General features: G+C 42.6%; 1 protein-coding gene across 1 annotated transcript in view; it reads right to left on the bottom strand.

The window, feature by feature from the left end:
* LOC108929579 (syntaxin-binding protein 4) overlaps positions 1-24,712 on the bottom strand; it is a 61,620-nt gene extending 36,908 nt beyond the window's left edge. Inside the window, exons 1-7 of the mRNA XM_018744218.2 lie at positions 24,702-24,712; positions 22,461-22,534; positions 11,340-11,435; positions 7,895-7,964; positions 7,716-7,790; positions 2,836-2,915; positions 1,769-1,889 (exon numbers count right to left, since the gene is read on the bottom strand). Coding sequence (XP_018599734.2) covers positions 1,769-1,889; positions 2,836-2,915; positions 7,716-7,790; positions 7,895-7,964; positions 11,340-11,435; positions 22,461-22,534; positions 24,702-24,712 — 527 coding nt within the window. The remainder of the gene's footprint in view (positions 1-1,768; positions 1,890-2,835; positions 2,916-7,715; positions 7,791-7,894; positions 7,965-11,339; positions 11,436-22,460; positions 22,535-24,701) is intronic.
* Between the last annotated feature and the right edge of the window lie 529 nt (positions 24,713-25,241).

Below are 25,241 nucleotides of genomic sequence, written 5' to 3'. Positions count from 1 at the left end.
GATGAGCACTCAGGGTTTCTTGGAGAAAACAAGGGGTGTAAACGACGAGACAAAGCAGAGGTCGGTAGTCAGGAGATCAGGAACTTTGAAAAGGCCAGGAATCGTTGGACACACGGGAGTCGTCAATTCAACCCCTACTGATAGCCTCCCATCCTTGGTCTCACGTGCCAGTCGATTTCCTGGTCAACCTTCCTTTGTCTGAAGGTAAGACCACCATACTCACCTTGGTTGACCATTTTGCTAAAGCCTGTCCCCTGATCCTGCTCCCCAAACTGTCATGGCCTCTCAACAACACCTGCAGCCAATCAAAGGGCAACGGTATAAAAGGGCGTCCTGGAAGCTCCACAGTGCGGAACCTCAGATAAGAAGCCGCAGCGCTTTACTTCTGATTGTTTCCTTGCCCCCCTGTGTTATAGATTTCCTAGTTTTGATCTCTGTTTTGCCTCACCGACTACGATTCTTGTGTTTCTCCCCGGAACGATGTTTGCTGATCAATCGACTCCATGAATTTCGAACATTCTTTTGGCATTCTCCTGTTTTCAATAAAAAGACAAGCCCACACCTGAGTCCATCACTCATTCCCGACATGACATTGGAGAACTTAAAAAGGTTATATGCTGAAGGTTTTATTTAAAAATCATTAAAACAATGAATATATGAATTCGACTTACCAAAAAAACACTATATCCGTTATATAACTGTAGACTTTGAACTGAAATTGCCACACCCATGCCATCAACATAATCAGACACACCTGGGACCTGGCAGGATATAAGGCAGAAGCAAACATAGAAGGACGCGTAACCTTGTTCGCCAACAGCTCACTCGTTCTGAGTCATCCTGGTTCTCGCTTCTGATCCTTGATCCCTGTTCCTAGCCCACCCGCCTGAGTCCTTCTCCTGGAACCTCTTCCCTTCCTGTGATCTGATCCGTTTTTTCGTGTTTGACCTGTTGCCTGTGTTTACTGACCACGATTCTGGATTTCCTGATAAACGATGTTTGCAGTCCGAAGACCCACGCCTGTCCATGACTACGGTTCCTGTCCAGACCCTAAATAAACTCCAGTATACTCCACAACTGAGTCCACCTTCTCCTTCCGGACGAAAACATGGCAGAAATATTTATTCTTCATGTTTTTCCCTCTGATTTCTCTATCTGATCTGCAACTATGTGATATTAAATCAAATTAAATAAAAAAGGATTATTAAATATAAAATTCAATTAAATATATAAACTCGGGGGTGCGGTGGCGCAGTGGGTTGGACTGGGTCCTGCTCTCCGGTGGGTCTGGGGTTTGAATCCCGCTTGGGGTGCCTTGTGACGGACTGGCGTCCCGTCCTGGGTGTGTCCCCTCCCCCTCCAGCCTTACGCCCTGTGTTGCTGGGTTAGGCTCCAGTTCCCCGCAACCCCGTATGGGAGAAGTGGTTCAGACAATGTGTATATAAACTTTACATTTCAAACTTATTTTGACATTTAAGTTTAGCGAGTCCACATTATTCCACAGAAACTCAAATTGTACAAACAATGATTTTAAAATCATCTTTGAAACTTACATGAAATGATTCTACCCACTATTCCCTGTGACTATTGATTACACTTGATCTCCTGGGCATTACTCGCTTGATCAGGCCCATGGAGAGAGCAATGCTGACTTCATAGGGAAGTAATGGCATGGATACAACCAAAGAAACAGGAGACAATGGCTTTTGGTGGAGTCTGTTTAAATGGAGGAGAATGAAGGATTTGAAAGGTTATCCCTGAATTTTACCTTAGAGACCGCAGTAAAGGTCCTGTGCTGCTGTAGGTGCACTGAGAACCAGCAGGGCTAAGCAGCAGTGGGCTCTGTGACCGGGACGATGACCCAGATGAAGTGCTGTCCATGTACCTGCCTGTTCCATAGAAACAAAGCTGGTAAGGAGAACAAGCTGGAAAAATGAAATGAACTGCTCCAGTTTAAAAATATACCTTAGTCCATTATACTTATAAGATTTTCTAAACAAAGCACAACAAGGCTGTTATTCAAAAACTCAGTCTTTAACTACAAGAAGCCAGACAACTGAATTTTGCAATTTTCTTGCAGTTGGTTACTAGAGGATATGGTGTATGGTGATCTTTTTTCAGAGTAAAAATAGATTAACAATTATTCCTTTAACAGACACTTTTCTCCAAAGTGACATTAAAAAAATGATCTAATGATGCAATGACTCGATCCTAGCAGTTAGGTTGTGTTCTCTGGAGGAAGTACACTTCCTGATTAATTAATAAGGGATAAGTGTCCTTCCTGAAGAATTTACAACCTAATTCCAAGGACCAACCCAGCTTTCCTGATTCATTTATTCAGTAGTAATTAGTTGTACTCCCTTCCACTTGTATGACCCAGATCCCATTTCCTTCTGTAGTTGCTTTGATCAAGGAACGTACCCTGAATTGCTCCAGTAAAAATTATCCAACCACATATGTAAATGGATAACTCATTGTAAGTAGCTTAACACTGAAAGTTGCTTTAGAAAAGTGTCAGCTCAATAAAAAATTTAAAAAAAAAAATATATATATATATATATATATATATATATATAAATGCCTTTTTTTTCAGGGAGAAACAGATGTTGAGGATTACATAATTGGCAAGCATGCTGGCATAAGCCCTTTTCAGAGAATTGTTCTTTCCTCTTCCCAGCATGGGGCAGCACATGCAGACTATGTTTTAATAGATTCTTCTGTAAATCAAGCACTTTTCATGACATGCATGCAAAAATGCTGAACCCATTTACTCCAAAGTTCAGCTACACAACCTGTCAGAAAACGAAACATGCTGGCATACAGCAGTGTTCCTACCATGCTGGACTGGGGAATTCCGCATAGAGCCAATGCTTCCACTGGAGCCATACTTCTCCAGAAGCTCAGCAAACTCCTTCCTTTGAAAAAGGAGAAAAAGTCAAAGTCAACTTTAATGTCACTTCCACAGTATGTTTAGAACATACATCGGAGTCAAGTAGCATTTCTTTTGGACCACAGTGTGACACAGAGGACAAGATATTCAACATTACTAAGTTATGTTATATTACTATTACTACTACAGCAAAGTTCACAATAACTAACTACTAAACTAAAAATACTGGAATAAAGTACAGTGGTGTGGTTGGTTCAATAAATGTAAATGATATAATTATGTTAATTGTCACTAAAAGTTATTTTATAAAATTCTGTTTTTCACTCTTATTTTGCTGAATTTGCTATTATCCAGTGGCGGTGTGGTGGTGCAGTGGGTTGGACCACAATCCTGCTCTCCAGTGGGTCTGGGGTTCGAGTCCTGCTTGGGCTGCCTTGCGGTGGACTGGCATCCCGTCCTGGGTGTGTCCCCTCCCCCTTTGGCCTTACACCCTGTGTTGCTGGGTAGGCTCTGCGACCCTGTATGGGACAAGCGGTTCAGAAATCTGTGTGCGTGTGCGTGCGTGTGTGTGTGCGCTATTATCCAGAGTGTCAAAAATGTGCACCAACAATGGATAAACAAACCATGCACACTTTCTGAAACTGCTTGTCCCAAGTGGGGTTGTGGTGAACCAGAGCCTAACCTGGCAACACAGGGTGCAAGGCTGAAAGGGAAACACCCTGGGAGGGATACCAGTGTGTTGAAAGGCACCCTTTGTTCGAGTCCCCCCAAGCAAGACTTGAACCCCAGACACACCCAATAGCAGGCCCTGGCCAAACCTGCTATGCCACCACACCCCCCTGTAAACAAACCACACATACACAGACATTGTCAAAAGTCACTGGTCCCAGCAAACTTGAGCCTAATCCAGCAACATAGGGCACAGGGCAGGGGACACACCCAGGACAGGGCACCAGTCTCTCACAATGCACACAAGGCAGGACTGGAACCCTAGACCCACTAGAGAGCAGGCTGCAGCCAAACCCACTGCACCATCACATACCCCCCATAACCAAACCCACCAATCAACTAATCATCAAAACATCATTCACATCTAAAAAATGAGAAACTCAAACCTGTGGATTATCTGTGCCAAATTAATGGAAAGTAAACTATGAAATTATTCATGTAGAGTGCCTAAATGATGGAGTACAATAAAACCTGCAAAAAGTGCAGCAAGAAACAGTACACCCCTGACTCCTAAACTGTCCTACTTACTTTGCAAGGTGCCATAAACTGTCTTACTATCAGGTTTTAACATTTTATTAAAAGCTGTTCTTTTCTGGTTATATAATCCAACAATGAATTGTTTTTAAATCAATTTTTGGACTGCAATTCTTAATCCTTATAATTTTAGTGCATTCCATAAATAATTGATTATTGGATTCTGTAAAGTGTGCTGTTCACAAAGGACAGTTACAATGTATACATCTCAAAATGGTGTTTAATTTTAATTGGCTCAGATTCCAACCTCAACCCTTGAGTCTGCTTTGTGATGACTACTCTCAGAAATTTTGAGTTACATTGTTCAATTACATTTCCATATTTTTCCACCTCATTTAATAATACACACACACACACACACATTTTCAGAACCGCTTGTCCCATACAGGGTCACGGGGAACCAGAGCCTACCCGGTAACACAGGGCGTAAGGCCGAAGGGGGAGGGGGACACACCCAGGATGGGATGCCAGTCCGTTGCAAGGCACCCCAAGCGGGACTCGAACCCCAGACCCACCAGAGAGCAGGACTGTGGTCCAACCCACTGCGCCGCTGCGCCACCGCACCCCCCTCTCATTTAATAATAATCTTTGAATAACAATAGATCCTCACTAAGTACATTTTATTTTTTTAAATAAACGCTGGCCCTCAGAATGTCCTTTTGCCAGAGATGGAATTTTATCACTCGAACTAGCGTGCTGGTGGTCAAAGGGGGTTATGCATCTAAGTCAGTAGTTAAGACTGTACATATCTTGTTGTCTGAAGACAGTTTGCATTAATTTGGCTGGGAAGGGCTTGGGAGTGTTTTTCTAACACTGGGTAACACTGATGAAGGGCATTACAAATAGCCCACTGAAGTACAGAAGGAGAGACATAATCCTTCAGACTGGGGTGGTGCAGACAGAATTCAGATTAATTCACACAAGATCAAGGGAACCCATCTCATCTCATCACAATTTCATCTAACATTTCTCAAGGCAGCTGTTATGTTTATTCATTTATTCAACTTTAATTTTACCACAAATAATCCCATTGAGACTCCAATCCCTTTCACGAGGGCCAAATCAGTAACACACTATAATTTGTTTAAACACACAACATAGAATAACAAAAAAAATAGAAATACACTATAAAACTATTTTCTCATTGTGCTGGTATTGAAGTCTACTTCAGCAAAAGTATGACTGAGTCTCTTTAAACATTTTTTTTTTTACACAGTCCAGTTTTGCATGAAACTAAAGGTCTAGGGACCAAGGAGCGAACTAAATGAATACTAAACAAAATTTGACAATGTGATTTTAGGTACCAATTGAACATATAATTCTATCCACTATTTATCATGTTGTCTAGTGCATGGTTGTGGTGGTCTGGAATCTGTCTCGGAAGTATAGTGTGTGATACAAGGTACATCCATAATGGGACTCAATTACAAATCAATTACACACCTTCATAGAATTTTTCTCAAGGACATCTCGCCTATGCTTTAAACGCAAAGGCCTTCCGGGCACTTTGATAAATCTATTCTTGAAATGTGATAAGGTACAAACTTACTGGATTGGGGTACATACAACTATCCATGAAACCTTTAACAAAAAATCTGATTTCTCTCCAGCTATTCCTCGTGTTAAATCCCATTCCAAACTCCTTTCTCTCAAGATGTTATGGTATACAGGCTAACTACTCTAACATATTTTGCAAAAAAATTTATTTTAATGTTGTTCACAACTAACATTTCCTTTACAAACATGTGGATGACCAAAGTGTCTAAATTTCTCCCACTTGAAAAACTGACATTTGATTCATATGACAATTTTAATGAATTCAAGAATATATGGACACCCTTCTGGGAGTTATTGGAAAGTGCTCTATGATCATATCGGTGATAAATTGTAATCTTTTAACTCTGAGCCTGCGCCCCATGTTTGTGGACATATTTGCAGTTTCTCAGTGTACTGTCTCTGCCTGTAAGCTCTACCTGTGCTGAATATAAAAACAAAACAAATCATTTACATGGAAAGGAAACATTTTCATTCCCACTTGTATATGCTCACAAAAACAGTTTGAGATATGTGAAGTCACCAATTCATATGAAATATATGTCTTTGGACTGTGGGAGAAAACCCATGAGAACACAGGGAGAACACAGAACACACTGACAATCTCTCTCTGGACTCTGAGATCGACCATAGGATCGGCTAGCTGCAGCAACTTTCACCAGGCTGACGATGAGAGTCTGGAATAACAGCAATCTGATGGTACGCACCAAGATGACTGTCTACAGCACCTGCATCCTCAGCACTCTGCTGTATGGAACTGAGTCTCAGTCTCCGTACTCCAGGCAAGAATGACACCTCAATGCCTTCCACATGCGCAACCTCAGGTGCATCCTTGACGTTCGGTGGTAGCACCGAGTGACCAACGAAGAGGTCTTAAACCGAGCAAAGATGTTGTGCATCTATACTCTGCTGCAACAGTGCCATCTCGAATGACTTGGTTATGTCCATCACATGGCAGATGAAAGAATCCTCAAGGACCTGCTTTATGGTGAACTTGCAACCCACACCTCAACCAGCAGCACCTAACTCCGATTAAGCACCTGGCGGTAATCGGAGCACCAGACTTTAAAAGACACTTTTCGGCTCTTTCTCACTTTTGGAATCTCATTGAGATAATTGTCCACTCTGTGCTAACAGCACTTATCACGGTCCCGGTCCTGGTCCCCATCATCCTCATGTCCTCACCTTCATTTCCTGGCTCTTGACCATTTGCCTCGCTTCCCGACTTTGCCCAGGGATCTTCGCTTTCACCCTGACCGCCGATCAAATGACCGTTTGCCTGTCCCTGACAATGAGAACAAGTCTATCTCCTTGGCCTTGAATGAAGTATCCTGCACTCGGATCCTGCCTTCCCTGTGTTCTCTGCTACGCATGACAGATACCTTATTTTCAAAGTGTTAATTTTCCCAGAAAGGAACAGCCGAAAGTATATGCATCAAAACAAAACTGGATGTTACCAATGGTACAGAAATCCTTTTGCTTTACAGGTGTTTCATGATGGGTAATTTCAGTAAGGTAAACTAGCCCAGAAGAGTTTTGGAATGTTTATTGCACCAGGGGATGCTTTACTAGCCACACTTCTATTGGCACCACTTGGTATCATGAGTAAGCTGATGATGCCCCACATGTCCCCAGCTTCAATGTAGCAGCCAATGCTGCTATCAAGTCAAGCTCAAGAAGGCAGCGCCTGCCCACAACAGAAATACAGACATATTGTAGTTCATGAAGAAAATCATTAACTCCCTATATATTTTTTTTTTCAAATTACAGGAATAAAATTTGAAAACACATTTCTTCACAAATAACAGTAGTAAATATGTCCATAATAAAGAAAGTCAGAAATTTAAAGGAAATAAATCAGACTGCTGTTCACTCTGCTTTGCGTTCTCGGCATTAAAGCCAGTGATTATGCGAATTAGGTTAATCATGCCACTGTGAGAATTCAAGGACTGTGTGAAAACCACAGTACATACAAGACTGAACTCTTCTAAAATTAGCTATGCCGTACCTGGCTTCTTCATCTCTAGCTATCAGAAGGTGCATGTGGTTGGTAGAGGATGCTGCTCTAAGAATTTCCACAGCTCTGCAGTAGGAAACAGAAAAAAAAAAACCCTGATACAAATGTACCAACAATAAGCCCATCTTTGGGAAGGTTTCATTTAAATAAGGGACAATAAAAAGCACTACCTTTCACTTGTGACTCCTATTAAACCTTCCCCATTCACTTCCAAAATCTGGTCACCAGGTTGCAGATGTCCTGCGTCGATAACAAAACACAATGATTGTTATAAACAGCCTACTTGTGATTGCAACCACATGATTATGTGGGACATTTGTTCTCAGTTTCAATACCCTGCATTCACTGTATAGTTTCTTGTAAATTAAATCCACTGTGAAGTAAGATACTTTTTATGTGCTGTTTTCATGCATGTACATATATCCTCACAACTATACTCCTCCCTGCAGAAAGCCTTGCTTAGTATAATTTACATGAAGAGAAATACCCTTTGATTCACATAAGAGCAATTAGTTTCGCTGGGATTTTGCAATACTGAAGGAGGGAAAAATTTAAGAAAACCTTCATATAGCACTGAGCCAGCTTAAGATGTCAAGGGATTCACATTCCAAATCAGTAAAGTGCCATCCTCTGCCCTCTTCTTCAACACCTGCTTCCTCAAAAAAGTGAGTAGACTGTTTGGTTTTGACAATGTTTCGTAAAACTAAAATAATAATTTGTTATTGTTTTCTGTATAAGGGGGTGCGGTGGCGCAGTGGGTTGGACCACAGTCCTCCTCTCCGGTGGGTCTGGGGTTCGAGTCCTGCTTGGGGTGCCTTGCGACGGACTGGCGTCCCGTCCTGGGTGTGTCCCCTTCCCCCTCTGGCCTTACGCCCTGTGTTACCGGGTAGGCTCCGGTTCCCCGTATGGGACGAGCGGTTCTGAAAATGTGTGTGTGTGTGTGTGTGTTTTCTGTATTAACTGCATTGTTGAAATGCTCACATTGTTCAAAAATTACCTTTTCATTGTTACTTTTATACTTTTTTGACATTGAATGTTTCTTGTTTTTCATCAGCCAATGTTTTTGTTTCAATGAGGATAATCAGGAAATAAATCAGCATTTCTCACAACCATCATCATCATCATCATCATCATCATATCCTGCACACAGACAGTGTGTTGTGATGATTTTACTGTTCAGTGCCTTTATTTTGTTTCAGTGCCTTTGAGGCACATGAATGCATATAGTTTTCTGTAGGCAATAATGGTAATTAATCAATGGTAATTTGACCCCACCTAATCTCACAGCACAGTTTAAGTCTGTAAAGAACCCTTTATCTGTAATATACTTTTGTTTTATTCATATTCATACTGAATTCAAGATTTTTTTCACCTAATATCGGTTTTCTTAAATGTATGTTTCTGTCAATGAATCAGTATATTCTACTGTCAATAATTTAACTATAATCAATGTATATATTTTATACATAAAATGTATTTATTGCTATAATTACTGTACTGTAATTCTTTCCACAAAAGCGACTGCTATTACAGGTAACATTTGCATGAAATATTCTTTGTCACTAATCACATGGTAGTAATGCATCAGTATATTGTAAATATGCAGGACAGTTCATGTTTGTGTGCATATGTCCAACATTTGAGGAATATTGCACTGTACCTACATCACATAATGGTTGTTTAAACTGAAAGGAAAGACATGAGACTCAGTATAAAAATAATAAGGAAACACTTAAATGTTTTATATGAAAGTCACTTTAAAGTTGGATTGACTGAATCAGTCTTCTAAAAGGAAGAGTACTTGTGGCAAGTTATGAAACAAACTTGGTGATATAAACATAAACCCAGACCTTGCTGGGTAAAACACTGAGGTTATTGAGGGATCAAATCCCTATAAAAAGGTTAAATGCAACTGAGAATAAAGGAGCAGGTAGGTGTGGGTAGATATACTACAGTATTAACAGTATTTTATGTATTAGCTTCTGTGTTTGTTCACTGTGACCATCTTCAGCACTGAATACTGTCATCATGCTTTTCAAATTACTTAATATAAGTGACTTCACCCCTTGCCACTGTATTATTTTCAATGTTAAACTAAAACGGGAGCAAAGCAGATCGTCTACTTTTATTACAGGCTTAGTGTAGCTTTGACTTGGAGGGATTACATACAGCTAAATTATGCAGAACAGTGAAATACTTATCACAATGAGTCAATTTTTTTCTCTTACCTGACATTGTTTGTTATGTTCTGGTTTACCTGTTATATTTCTTTACATTCACTAGCAGTTGTTTTGTTTACAAGATTATTGCTGGGAATTTGCCATTTTACATTAATGGTCTTTCAAAGAGCAATGGTAATTACTATCACATTACCTGGGTCTGTCACTGAGTTATATAAACATATCTTCAAATACATTTACTCATGCAGCTAATGTTTTTCTCCAACAGAACTTGTGATGTTAAGCTACCTACAATTATTTACCCATTTATAAATCTGGATGATTTTACTGATGCAATTCAGTGTGTAAGTACCTTGCTTGGGCAATATTGCTGGAGAAGGGATTTGAACCAGCCACCACTGGGTCCAACAGCAGAAGCTCTAACTGCAGCACCACCAACACAACTTTTTGTAATGTATTATACTATGCTACATTATGTACAAAACAAGCTGAAGGTCAACTTTCATTCTGTAATCTGAGAGACTGATTTAATGTCTCTAGCATATTTGAGAACATAACAGAGTAGGATGTTTCCCTGTCTTTGTAAGAGTAACCTCAAAAGTTTTCAGTTTCCAGATCTGTAATTTTACTTCTGAGTTGTTTGTGTATTGAACCTACTAAATCAGCAAAATATTTAAAGTTGCAATCTTAGTGAAATCTTAGTTGCCTTTCTGTTCCCTTCATCTCTATTAATGAGATGACTAATCTTTGGTTATTTAAAGCACAAGGTGTTCCAAACTGTGTGGATTCACTTTGTGATAGTAAGTGATAGCACAGCACAGTATCAGATCATGTTGGTTTCTCAAAGGATGTTTGCTGCTTTTTGGAACACAGGTTTGACCTCCCCAGTCTGTGTGGAGTTGGCACATTGTCCTCTGTGTTCACTTGGGTTTCGTCTGGGTACTCTGATTTCATCCCAGTGTTGGGACTTGTTTAAGGTGAATACTTGACTGTAAAATTCCCATTAAAGGTATATTTTACTTTATGTTTTATACTGATCTGTTATAAAGATGTATGTATTTAATACTGGGGGTGAGGTGATGCAGCAGGTTTGGCCAGGTCCTGCTCTCTGCAGGGTCTGGGGTTTGAGTCCTGCTTGGGGTGCCCTGCGGTGGACTGGCACCCCGCCTGGGATGTGTCTCCAGCCCCACGCCCTGCGTTGCTGGGTTAGGCTCCTGTTTGCCATGACCCCACACAGGATAAGTGGTTGCAGCAATTGTGTGTGTGAATCTAATACTGTTTTCTGCCTTAAATAGGTGACAATGTAAGCCAAATATTAGTTAAAACTCATTGTATGCTACTTTGAAGAAAAGCATCAGCTAAATAAATACATGTAAATGTAAAGAGCAATTGTAATAAAATTATAAGAATATGTTAATCACATACAAATACTTACCATCAATTGACGCAAGGCCACCGGGTAAAATTCTTTTCACATATACCCCATACTCCTCTCCAGTGAGCGCCTTTATGCCACCTATAACTTTAATTCCTGGACAGACAAAATTAACATTTTGCATTTAAAAATTATCGTTGTGAAACAACAATTAAAAGCATGATATAAATACTGAAGAAAACTAAAAATTTAAAAGTGCATCATAATGTAAAGACCCACATTACTAGGGAGTTTCAGGAAAAGGGGTTTATTGTAAATAGTAATTCTCATTTCTTAAAATTCCGGTAATATCTCTGTTGTTATGTTACTGGACTTGAGTGCTCCATTTGATACTGTACACCATTGTATCATACTGAGTAGACTTGAAAACCTCGTTGGACTAAGGGGTACTGTCCTGAAGTGGTTTGACTCATATTTAGCTAACCAGGAACAATTTCTTTTGAAATCTAATGACTGTATCCCCTCCCTCCATCTCAACTATGATATGGTGTGCCACAGGATTCCGTGTTAGGTCCATTATTGTTCTCACTCTATTCGTTACCACTGGATGATATTAGTCGCAAACACAATGTAAGTTTCTAGTCATATGCCGATGACAGACAGCTATATGTTTCATTTAAGCCTGATGACCCGTCACACGTGGTGTCTTTAGCTAATTATTTTACCAATGTAAAATTATGGATGTGTAAAAATTTTTTATAGCTAAATGCCACTGAAACATAGTTTGTTGTGGTGGGTGGTGATACCACAACTCTTGACATAGTTACGCCAATCTTTACAACAAATGGTATAGGTGCAAATGTACAAACTGTTAAGGATTTGGGTGTCTTGTTGGATGGAAAGCTGTCACTTGTGTCTCATGTAAATGCTTTAACTAAGTCATGCTTTCTTCAGTTAAGAAGCATAGCTAAATTATGGCAATTTCTATGTAGGAAGAATGCTGAGAAATTGATTCATGCTTTTGTTTCAAGCAGGCTGAACTTTTGTAATGCTTTATTATTGGGTTGTCTATACCAGACTGTATCCGGGCTATAGTTTGTACAAAATGTTGCTGCGAGAATTGTCACTAGAGCTAGGAAGCACAACCATATAACACCAGTACTAAAATCGCTGCACTGGCTCCCAGTTACACTTGGAGTTTATTTTAAAAACCTGGTTCTGACCTATAAGGCAGTACATGGCATTGCTCCAGTTTACCTTTATGAGATTATTGATTCTTACGTTCCAAGATGATATCTTTGTTCATTGGATGCAGGTTACCTTAAAGTACCTGTGATCGGTAAGACCTCAGTAGGAGGTCACGCCTTTAGCTATAGAGCACCTAAACTGTGGAATGGTCTACCAGTTACTGTCAGAATTGCCCCGTCCATCTCAGTCTTCAAATCCAGACTAAAGCCCTACTTGTTCTCTCAAGCATATGACTATGAAATGTAATTCCACTTGCCCGTGTTCCCGTTTTTTCCCACCTCTATATCAAAACGTATTAAACTAATTTCTTTAAGTTATAAGTTACTAACAATTTCTTCTTGTTGAGCATCATTTATTTGCAACAAGACCTGAGGAGGCTGGCCAGTCGTTACAGAAGCACCCTATGCTAACTGAAGATGATGAGCAACCACCATGATGAATAAGACGTACCTTGCTGAACTGGGAAATCAAGCTACCATACAGCAACAATGCCATTATTACCTGTAAATTGACTTAGAAGTGTTATTTAATCTAGAATGTCCAGAAGGGGTGTGCAGCCACTGGCACTTGGACCCCCAGAAGTTTTTTCTCTCTTGACTTTCAGCTGTGAGTTTTTTGTTCCTTTCCTCTGTGGGCAGTACGCATAGTTATAGCTTTATAAAAGCATTAATGAGGTGTTCAGTTGTTCACCGAGCTTGGCATTTAGTTTGCAAACGTTTCGTCACCGGTCGAGGTGACATCATCAGTGCACAAATTGTGTGATTTGTGTTGGATGCTTCCTCCTTTATATATGGTTTGATGGATGGGATTGCCTGAAGCTTGGAGGTGATTGGTTGGTTTCATGTGACCTTGAGCATGAGCAGTTCTTCTGATTTCTGATTGGTCAATCAACTCGGCCAAGCTCAGCGAACAACCGAACACCTCAACCATCTACCCGAGCTACGAAGACCACCAATATTCTCTATGATCTTCAAAAGCATTAATAACATATTACACTAGTCTGTAGTCAACTGTCTTCTTTCTTTCCTTCTTTGATGCATTTGTTTCTTTCCCATCAAACTGGCTCTTGAGGAGTAGCACCACTGCCTGGTGGGTGCGGCCCATCCATTCCTGGTCCTAACTGACCACCAGAACCTGGACTACCTCCAGTCCACCTGGCGACTGAACCCACGTCAGGCCCGGTGGGTGCTTTTCTTCACCTGTTTCAGATTCACCGTCTCCTACAGACCCGGCTCCAAAAACACCAAGGCCGAAGCTCTGTCTTGCATCCATGACCCCAACCCACCTCCCAGTCAATCTGAGGCCATTCTCCCCCAGTGCTGCATCATGGCGCTGGTCTGATGGCAGTTCTTCCAAGAACTCCAGGCCGCCCAGGCCCAGGAGCCGGAGCCCACCAACAAGCCTCAAGGACAGGAATACGTCCCCATCAGCATGCTCCCAACTGCCCTACACTGGGTTCATGACTCCCCGGAGGTAGGACATCCTCATGCTCATCACACACTCTCCCTCCTTCAGAACAGGTTTTGGTGGCCCTCGATGCCAGCCGACATGCAGGAGTACATGGGGGCCTGTGCGAGCTGCACATAAGCCAAGACCCCAACCCACTAACCAGCCGGTCTCCTGGTGCCACTTCCAATCCCGTCACGTCCATGGTCCCACATAGTTGTGGATTTTCTGGTTGACCTGCCCCCTTCAGAAGGCAAGATGGTAATTCTGACCTTCATGGACTGGTTTTCCAAAGTGTGCCGACTGATCCCGCTTCAAAAACTCCCGACCGCACTACAGATTGCCAAAGTCCTCTTTCAACAGGTGTTCTGGTTCTTCGGACTCCCCGAGGACATTGTTTCGGACTGAGGCCTACAATTGACTTTCAGAGTGTGGCAAGTGTTCTGGGACCGACTCTGGGTCACTGTGAGCTTAAACTCAGGGTATCATCCACAGGATAATGGAGAGGTGGAACAAGTGCAGCAGGACATTGGGCGCTATCTCAGGAGTTACTGCTCCCAGAAGCAGCACCTGTGGTCCAGTTTCCTGCCCTGGGCCGAGTACATCTACAGGTACGTCCCCGTTCCAGTGCGTGCTAGGTTTCCAGTCAGCGCTGTTCCCCTGGCACTCCCCACCAAGCCAGAACCCGACGATGGAGGACTGGTACAAGAACAGCGGCAACACCAGGCGAGCGGTCCAGCAACAGTGCCAACAAGTACAAGCAACAGGCGGACTGACACCAGCGCCACCTCATCCTCCACCCAGGGCAAAGGGTAAATATGTGAACTTGGAATCTCAAAGCGGAGCTCCCTTCAAAAAAATGGAGTCCCCATTTCATCAGCTCATTTAAGGTCCCCCACAGGGTCACCGTCTCCTCCTTTCCCCAAGGTGGAGGGTCAATCTGATCTTCCATGTATCCCTCCAAAAGCCCTGCAGTACCTCTCTCCTTCAGGCTGCCTCCCCTGACCAACCGCTTCCTCCGGTACAGGTTAATGGGGGTCCTGCTTACAGAGAGAAGGCCCTGCTCAACTCCTGCCGCAGATGGGGAGTGCTCCAGTACCTGGTGGACTGGGAGGGGTACGGGCCAGAGGAGAAGTGTTGGGTGTCGGCCCATGACATTCTTGATCCCTCTCTCATCTCTGATTTCCAGAGGGACTGGCTGGTGCCTCACCCCGTGAGGCTGTCCTCAATCCCGGAATGGGCGACGATTACTGCCCATGGGGGGGTTTACTGTCACACCCCAGGCAGCACGCCCATCCGCTGCACCTGTAGGCAATCATCAGCAGGCAATAAAAGGAGCAGCTTGCTAGAGGACAGAATGTGAAACCTCCTTCGCATCTCACCTGTGCTCTGTTGCTAGCATTGTTGTTTCCCCTTAATCCTGCTTCTGTCCCATCATTTGCTTCCCCCAGCTCCATCACCTCTGACTTTTGTCTTTCTGGTTTTCTGAGTATTGTGATATCTGCAGGACAATGTTCGAACCTCAGCTGACTCTTGCTTGTACCCTAACCATTCTCCTGTCTCGCCCCTCAATAAACACAGCACCTGCACCTGAGTTTGGTCTCTTGTCCTGTCCTTCGGAACGATGAAAATTTTTAGCTGTAAACTGACATAAAAGTGTTTTTTTAATCTAGAATGTTCAGGAGGTGTGGGCAGTCACTAGCACTTGGATGCCCAGAGAATTTTTTTCCGCTTTGCCTTTCGGTTGGGAGTTTTTTGTTCCTTTTCTCCATGGCTAGTAGGTTTACCTGCAGCTTTAATAACTGAATGTATACTGTAGTAATTTAATGTATAGCCAACTTTCTATTTGTCTATTTGCCTTATCCCTTTGTTCAGCGCTATATGTCACTCTGTGAGAAAAGTGCTTTATAAAAATAGTGTAACGACCTGCGTTTCTGAGAGCTCGGTCTATTGTAAATAGTTGGAGTCTGGATGAATTGTAAATAAGGTGTTCAACCACTGGGGGGAATTCTGGGGAATATAATGGGGTGGCTATGTTTGGCAGTCTGTGGTGAAAAAGCCTGGGGGTGCTTAGCAGATTGAGAAGGCTGGCTTGAGGTGTAGTTCATCGAATGAGACGTTCCATGCTGAGCTGAGGATCCAAGATGCCGTTTAGCAACATTATCATTATTACTTGTTACACTGGCTTACAGTTGTTACTTTCTAGCATGCCTAGGAGGGGTGGGCAACCACTGGCTTGTGGACCCCAGAGGTTTTTTTTTCTCCCTCAATCTTCAGTTGGGAGTTTTTGTTCCTTTCCCCAGTGGCCAGTAGGCATACTTATAGTTCTATAAAAGTACTTTATTATGGTAGCTATTAGCTGACTGTCTTCTTTGTTTGTATCTGTTTTTCTTGCTTTATGCCTGTGTTAAAGCGCTCTGTGTCACTGTGTGAGAAGAGCGCTCTATGAAAATAAACTGAAATGAGTTGAATTAAATCTTTGAGGAACTGGGGTCCTTGGACCGAGAGCACTATTTCCTAGTGTGCCGGTGTTCGAACAGAAAGTTCATTATGAACGCTGCTTGCACATCCTTTTTTCTCCCATCCAAACTCAGAGTGCCGCATGCCACATTGGTGTCTGAAGTGGAATGGGGCAGAATGATGAGAGACTGAATTCAGGAGCTGTGAAACACCAAAGACGGAGAAGGGGAAATCGGTGCAAGGAGAGAAGCCAGCAGGACGATGGAATGGCGTCCAGCAGAAGAAGAGTCTGCAACAGTAGAGATCAAAGCAGGGGAGCTGCTGCAGAACACGGGTGTTCAGGGGACCCCGGGGAAGTGCACGCTATGGTGAAGACAGCAGAGAAGAGCTGCGAGATGCCTCTGGAGAGGGGTGAGAAGGTCAAGTGGGGTCTCCCTGGGCCAAGGGAAAATGCGGCTGAAGGAGGCAGCGAACAGCTGTTGAGCGTGGGTGCTGAGGAAAGTTTCCCCGCAGAAAGCAACATTTTCCGGAAAAGGTCAGACAACGTATTACGAGGAACAGTGTACCTCGACAAACAGGCAAGGCATCATGGCCAAGGTGAGCGAACCTTTGAACGCGAATTCACTCACGGGCGAAGACATTGCCCCTTTCATGAAGAAATCGCCTAGCCTGCCTGCAGCCCCCATGAGGTTTGTGAAAAAGGGCGACGTGGTGGAGCGAGCTATAACGCCGCAAAAGTAGGAGTACTTCGCAGCACGAAGCAAACCGACACATGAACATTGTGGCGGACTCGACATGCAGCGAGTGGTGTGTGGAGAAGAGCAGTGCTGGGACTGAGGCTGGGCTGACAAGAAACGAGGATGGCCGCCTCAACCCCCGTGCATGCCACCACTTTGATTGTCCCTGCCCCAACAACCAGTGCTGAGCGTCCGGGGCCTGCACTCCCGACCGGAGGCACATTCAAGACAGCGCCGGACAGTGTGGATGTTTCTGGGGCAGGTGGCAGCAGGGACGCTGCCATTTTTATTGACGGAGGGCAATGTGACGACCTGCGTTACTCTGTGTTTGAGCAGCAAAATGTTTATTGTAAATAGTTGCATTCTGGGTTAAATGTGAAATGTAAGTGTACAAGCACTGGGGGGACTTACAGGCAAAAAAATGGAGTGACAATGTTTCTCAATGGGGGGTGTGGTGGCGCAGTGGGTTGGACCAGGTCCTGCTCTCTGGTGGGTCTGGGGTTCGAGTCCCGCTTGGGGTGCCTTGCGATGGACTGGCGTCCCGTCCTGAGTGTGTTCCCTCCTCCTCTGGCCTTACACCCTGTGTTGCCAGGTAGGCTCCGGTTCCCCGTGACCCCGTATAGGACGAGCGGTTCCGAAAATGTATGTGTGTGTGTGTGTGTGTGTGTGTGTGTGTGTGTGTGTTTCTCAATGAGAGAAAAAGCCCAGGGGTGCTAAGCAGGCTGGCTTAAGGCGCAGTTCCTTGAGGAACCAGCGTCCTTGACCCAAAAGCATTATTTCTCTGTGTACGCTGCTGTTTTAATAAAGCATTCATTATGAACGCTGCCTGTGCATCCTTCTTCACCCAATCCAAACCCAAAGCACCAAGTGCCATAATAGATTGAAGTGAATTGAAACTGAATGTTATCAACATGGCAATACTAGTCCAGAACTAGTACGGGTCCACATCCTATTCATACCTTAATGGGGGGATAAAATGTGTTGCTACAGAGAATAGTCACTGAAACTACATCTAGCTATAGTCTACTTAACTTTTACATATTACTTAGCAATTCATGATTAAAGACTTATCCATTTATTTTTCAGCAAAATGTCCAATATTTTTGTCTGAACATGGTGTCCCAAAATGCCATAAACAATTATCTTTAAGAATGACTTCGAATTAGATGAGTCAAAATGGCATAGATTCATTTTGCTTCATACATACAATATGAAATAGAAGATCAAGATGAAGATTTGCAGGTATCTCCAGAGTGACATAAAAGCAATGAGATCAAATTAAACCAAGTTATAATGCTGTAAGAATTCTATTCAGTTATGACGTTTGTCTTCATATTTTGAAGACCTTTTCTTAGCAGGCTACATGGAAACCATTATTTGTTTCTGCACTGTGTGATTAGTTACACATATCAACAACATTTAGAAAACAATAAAGTGTATTCATGCATTGGAATTTAATTTTATTTTATCCATCCATCCACATCCATCCATCCATTTTCTTGCCCTCTTGTTCTTTTAGGGTTGTGGTGGCAATAGGAAGAGCAGAGAAGCCCAACTCCTCTCAATGTAGAGGAGTAGCGGCTCCACTCTGAGTTCCTCCCAGATGTCCAAACTCCTCACCCTGTCATGCAAAGTGAGTCCCAAGACCCTGCGGAGAAAACTCATTTCAGCTGCTTGTATCTGCAATGTTATTCTTTCGGTCATTACTCAGAGTTCACGACCACAGGTGAGGGTAGGGACGTAGCTCGACTGGTAAACAGAGAGCTTTGCCTTATGGCTCAGCTCTCCCTTTACCACTACAGTTCAGTACAGCGACCACATTATTGCTGTCGTTGCTCCTAGTCTGTAGCTGATCGCAAGGTCCCTTCTCCCCTCGCTCGTGAATTAGAACCTAAGATACTTAAACTTCTCCACCTGGGGCAAATTCTCTCCCCTTCCCTGAAGGAGGCATGTCATCTTTATCAGTGAGAGAACCATGGACTCAGACCTTGAGGTGCTGATGCTCATACTAACTGCTTCACAGTCAGCTGCAAACCATTTCAGTGCATGTTGGAGGCACCCATGTGATGGTGCCAAAAGGACAACATCATTTGCAAAAAGTATAGACATCACTTTCCGACTCCCACATAGAATGCCCTCCTGACTGCAGCTGCGCCTTGATATCCTGTCCATGAAAACCACAAACAGGAGAGGAGACAAGGCACAGCCTTGGCAGAGTCCAACACCCACATCGAACAGGCTTGATTTAATGCCGAGTAGGCAGACACAGCTCCTGTTCCATCTGTACAGAGACCGGATGGCCTGCAGTAGTGGCCCTGGCACCCCATACCCCTGAAATACCTCCTTCAGAATTTCTCAGGAAACACGGTCGTAGACCTTCTCCAAGTCCACAAAACACACGTAGACTGGATTAGCGAACTCCCATGCCCCCTCAATTATCTGTGAGAGGGTAAAAAGCTGGTCAACTGTTCCACGGCCAGGACAGAATACACATTGTTCCTCTTCAATCTGATGTTCAACTATCAGCCTCCTTTCCAAAGCCTCCTTGCCTTTTTGGGCTGAGCCCGCCCGTGTTATATGACTGCCCGGCCACTAGGTTCACTACCCCGGGGGGAGGTCCCTGTGACCCTATTCCAGGCAGGGTAAACATTCTCTTGTTCCCATTTCTCATAGGGTTTTTCACACACACACACACACACACACATCTTCTGAACCGCTTGTCCCATACGGGGTCGTGGGGAGCCGGAGCCTACCCAGCAACACAGGGCGTAAGGCCGGAGGGGGAGGGGACACACCCAGGACGGGACGCCAGTCCGTCGCAAGGCACCCCAAGCGGGACTCGAACCCCAGACCCACTGGAGAGCAGGACCCGGTCCAACCCACCGTGCCACCGCACCCCCTGCATATGAAATATTTAGTGTAAATAAAAGGAAGTTAGAAATTAGAGGAGACAGTTGCGTGTCGCAGATGACTTTCAGGCCATACTATTTTGAGGCTTGCCTTCATTTTTAACCATGTCATCTGTGTTTATCTGCAACTTTTACTAAGATTGTCCTTGAAAGAACATGGGTTGCAATTTTTTTAAATTGATACTTATTTTAATTCTACCTTACCGTTTGGAGTAAGAATATAAAACAGTTAACTAAATTTGCAAATCTAGCACAAAGGTCTTCATTAACCTCAGTACAGAGATATATGTGAATGATTTCACTTCATGTTAACATCATTCTAATGAATAACCCCGCAGGCATTCTGCACCTCTGATGACTCTACAGAACTTTTCTGCCAGGTCTGATTTTTAAGTACAATGATTTATCTTCAAGATTTTTTAAGCAAAATCTTCCCGTTTTTAATAAATACTGGCAGTCCTCAATTTACAAAAGAGTTCCATTTCCTCAGTCTGTCTTTAAGTCGGATTTTAGTGTAAGTCAGAACAGTTAGGTATGGTGGGTATCTAATGTCAGTTTGTCAAATGTTTCTCTTAATATATAGTATATAGTGTACCTTTCTATGCATAACAGAAAATTAAACAAAAACTTCCGGATACACTAAAGCTTTAATATAACAGTAATAATACAATGTAATGATGTAATGATAACAACAACAACAACAATAATAATAATAGAATGTAATTACAGTATTTATAATACAGAGTTACATAGAAAGAAAGAGAGGAAATAATAAATTTTACTACGGTCATGATGAACAGAGTACACAAAGGAGGCTGGACCCAAGTGCAGGATTGTTTATTCAGAATCAAAGGACTGAACTTCTTATGATCGGGGACGGATGAATGGTCGTTCGATCGGCAAACTGAACAGAGACGAGGATCTGAAACCGTGGTTGGAGACATGAAACAGGACTGGGACATGATGAGGGACAGGCCTCGGAAGAGCAAAGTGAGGGAGGTTTGAGAACCCAGGGGAGGGTTGTCATGAGTGAGATTTTGCAACTGGGAAGAAGCAGAGTCTTTTATAGCAGAGTGCTCTCTGAGAGAGAGAGTGAGAGAGAGAGAAAGAGAGAGTTCGCGTGCGCATGCGTGCAAAACATGAAAGAAACTTTGTTTGGTTTTCCAATGTTTGTTGGCATTTCACCTTTTGCTTCTTTATTTCCACTTTAGTTTCAGTCATGATCATTTCCCTTTTCTTTGATGCATCGCCATCAGTTGCATCACATTTAAGCTTTAGTGCAATGTTTAGGAGGGTAAAAAGAAAAAAAATTAAAGTCAAATACAGTAACATATGAGACACTGCTAACGGCAACATGGTCTGACTGCATAAAAGGAAGTCTTTGCCCTACCGTGGGCTCACGTGCCCCACCCGCGAGCTGACGAATCGCTGTAGATGCTCAATGTTTTGATGCGGGTCACAAAATAGCACCTGTTTGTTATTACAAACCATTGTATGTTACTCAAATTTTGAATATAACAGACTTAATTATGAAGTTTTTATTTGATTGTTAGTTAAGGGTAACAAAAGAAATTAACTTCTGGTCAGCAAGGGAATGGTTCGTAACTACGGGCTGTATGTAAATCAGACATTCGTAACCCAGGGACTGCCTGTAAAACATTATTAGGATCAGATACACAATATAGTACAACCACTGCTTTCCATTTGGACTTTTAATGTGTTACCAAGAGCTGCAGGTATTTGTGTCTTAAAGTGACAATATAATGTAAAAGAGTTGGTACAGGCCTGATACATTATTTATTAAAAGAATACCTGTTTTGCTACTCATTTTCAACATTTAGGTTAATTCGTGCTAAGGTCATCTTGCATAACCGATGCCATTTTGTTTTGCTTTTTGTAGCAAATGAAACAGCTTCCATATGTGAATGCCTTTGAAAAGACAGTAACAGTCCTAAAAATGTTTCATCATTTTTCCACCAGATAGAATCTTAGTTAACAAAGGGAGTCAGATTAAAACAGAGGTCTGCAACCCTGTTTTTGGAATGCCATATCCCCCTGTAATTTAAACCTGTATTGTGCAAATTGAAGAACATCTGCATGGATTGCATAATAACAAATCAGAATACAAAATTAATCTTTTGAAAAGATATGAAGTTGTGGAGATCTGGAGAATGTGAAGTTGCCTTGCAGAATCAAGGACCACTCCTCAAGAGACATTTATGTTTTTTTTCTCTACATTTGCTTGAAGATGACCTATACAAATGTAAGAACGTGTGAGGTTTTTGATGTTGGCAACAAAGCTGAGACTGTAGCCTAAGGAACATTCTACTATATTGTTGTTTTCTTTCCTCCATATACAAGAACAGAAGGCAAAAACTTACCCAGCCCATTCTCGCAATCTGTAAACTCCAGATTGTGCACTGTTCGGTCTATTCCATATGGACCCATCAGTGTCCTTCATGCCATGGTAGGATTCGAAGGAAGAAAAAAGCTGATTATCAATCACCTTCAATTTCTAAAAAACATATACTTAGTATAATTTAATGACTTTAAATACTGATAATTTTCCTAATTTCTACAATAAACAAATGAATATCACTCTTTACTCATTCACATAAAAGGAATGTAAATATATAATAACTTGAGAAAAAAAGCTGCCATGCAATGCCAACTGCATCTGCTTTAACAACACAAAAATTCTCTCCTATTATGTTCATGCATACTTATAATTATATATATGAAATTGAAACTAGAATTTAATTTGCCAACAACCTTTTCCAATACATTATGAACAAACAACACCAGGAGTTCTGTCCCATGGAACCTTGGTTCTTACATCTTAAATTCTATTCTGTTTCCCCACACCAGTTTCACATGATACATTTAAGGAAGACTTCACAAGTGAAACCAGTACAAACAGTCCCAGAGGAATTTTGCCTTGTGTGTTCCAGAAGACCTGCTGTTCCTGCCTTGTTATTGCCTAGGCACTTTGTCTGGTAGTTGCATGTTAATGCCTTGTCAGTAAATGAAATTATAAAGAAAACCTATTTGGGACAGCTGGTAGTATAATTGGGGGGTGCAGTGGTGCAGCGTGCTTGGCTGGGTCCTGCTCTCTGGCAGATCTAGGGTTCAATCCCTGCTGGAGGTGCCTTGTGATGGACTGGCATCCTGTCCTGGGTGTGTCTCCAGCCACGCGTCCTGTGTTGCCGGGTTAGGCTCCGGCTTGCCATGACCCCATTTGTGTGTGTGTGTGTGTGTGTGTGTGTGTGTGTGTGGTAGTATAATGGTTAGAGCTGCTGCCTGAGGACCCACAGGTTCAAATACAGCTGGGTTGCAGTACCTTTAAGCAAGTAGTTAGCCTACATTGCTCCAGTAAAATAATTACCCAGCTGTTTATATGGGTGAATATCTATTATTAGATAAACACTGTGAGTTGCTTTAGAGAAAAGCATCAGCTAAACAAATAAATGTAAAAAGCTCTGCACCTGGGTTTCCATTATCTCAGCATTTGCGATAATATAGTCGATAATACAGAAATGCATGCAAACACTAGAACACAAAACTTCACACAGAGCAGGGATCAAATGCACATTAAACTGCACAGTCCTGGCACTGTGAGACATACTATAACTACATTACCTTGCCATCCAGACCAATGATCAGTGCCACCATGCAGTTTTCTGTGCAGTTATAATTTGGCCTATGTTCTCAACCTCCATAACCCTTTCTTTGCTCATTTCACCTGTTAAAGTTTTGCAATCATGTTCCCTGTTCAGACTATATAAACAATTTAAGCTTGTTTGGTGAGTTGGATTTATTTGCATAGATTTTTGTTTGTTTGCATTAATTTCTTTTGTGTTTTCTGTTTTCGTATATTAAAGGTTGAATTACTATATAAACAATGAGTATCGCATGTATGTATTTTTTTGTGAGTATTTTTTAAACGCATGGTCATGAGGTAACATACCATGTAAACAACCATATATAACTCCAAAACCAAAGTAGGTAGAACCGTGGTTTAAACGGCATAAATGTAACACAAACGAATGAGCCCAAATTTGAGTTCCTGCGGTATTGGAAGGGGGTGGAGTGACATCACTTTTGAAATAAATAAATGTTAAATGTCAAAAACTGCAACAGCACAAATTCTAATTTTTATGGCAAAAAATGGTACAAATGTAGCACTAATGATTCAAGTTTTTTTTTTTATTTGTGCTGTTTGTAAGGGTGCCTGCAGGGGTGTGGTGGCGCAGTGGGTTGGCGTGGGTCCTGCTCTCCGATGGGTCTGGGGTTCAAGTCCCGCTTGGGGTGCCTTGTGACAGACTGGTGTCCTGTCCTGGTTGTTCCCCGTGACCCTGTATGGGACAAGCGGTTCAGAAAGTGTGTGTGTGCGTTTAGGGGTGCCAACTTCATGAAGCTATTTGTTGCCTGTGCAGGCTTGAAGTCATTTACTGTTGCCCTTTGGACTAACGCCATGATGCAAAAGGCAGGCAAGATGGAATCAGGAGAAACGTCATGGTCTCCCATGGATTCAAACACTACTACTGTGTCGATGATATCCAGCTCTTCTTCCCGTTTCCACACCTGGAGCATCAGACATTTCCATGTGTATCACTGCTTGCCTGTCCGACATGTCTGATCACCACCTACACCTCAGCCTCTCGAAAACAGATCCTTCCCCTCCCAGCTGTCCCATCTTCCTGTTGTAAACTCGCTATCAAACTGGACAACTCACTGATTTTGCCCACCTCCTCAGCTAAGAGTCTGGGAGTGATGATTGACTCAAGTGTATCTTTCTCTCATCGCATCAAAACCATAACCTGGACCTGCAGATACATCATGGAGGGCAACACAACATCCAGAGGATCCGTCCTTATCTCACAACAGACTCTGCACAACTACTTGTCCAGGCCATGATAATATCCTGCCTGGACTACTGGAACTCTCTCCTGTCTGGCTTCCCAGCTACTGCCATCAAACCTCTACAGCTGATACAGAATGCTGCTGAACGAGTTGTGTTTGACTTGTCAAAGCATTGCCACATACTGTATGTTCCCTCCTCGTCTCTCTGCATTGGCTTTCCATAGCTGCCAGGATCAAACTTCAGACCCTGGTTATGGCATACAAAAGCATCAATAGAACTGCTCCCAACTATATAGAAA

This window comes from Scleropages formosus, chromosome 3, assembly GCF_900964775.1.
Source record: "Scleropages formosus chromosome 3, fSclFor1.1, whole genome shotgun sequence".
NCBI classification, from domain to species: Eukaryota; Metazoa; Chordata; class Actinopteri; order Osteoglossiformes; family Osteoglossidae; genus Scleropages; species Scleropages formosus.
Note: the sequence above shows the minus strand (reverse complement) of the source record. Positions and strands in the feature narration are given on the sequence as shown.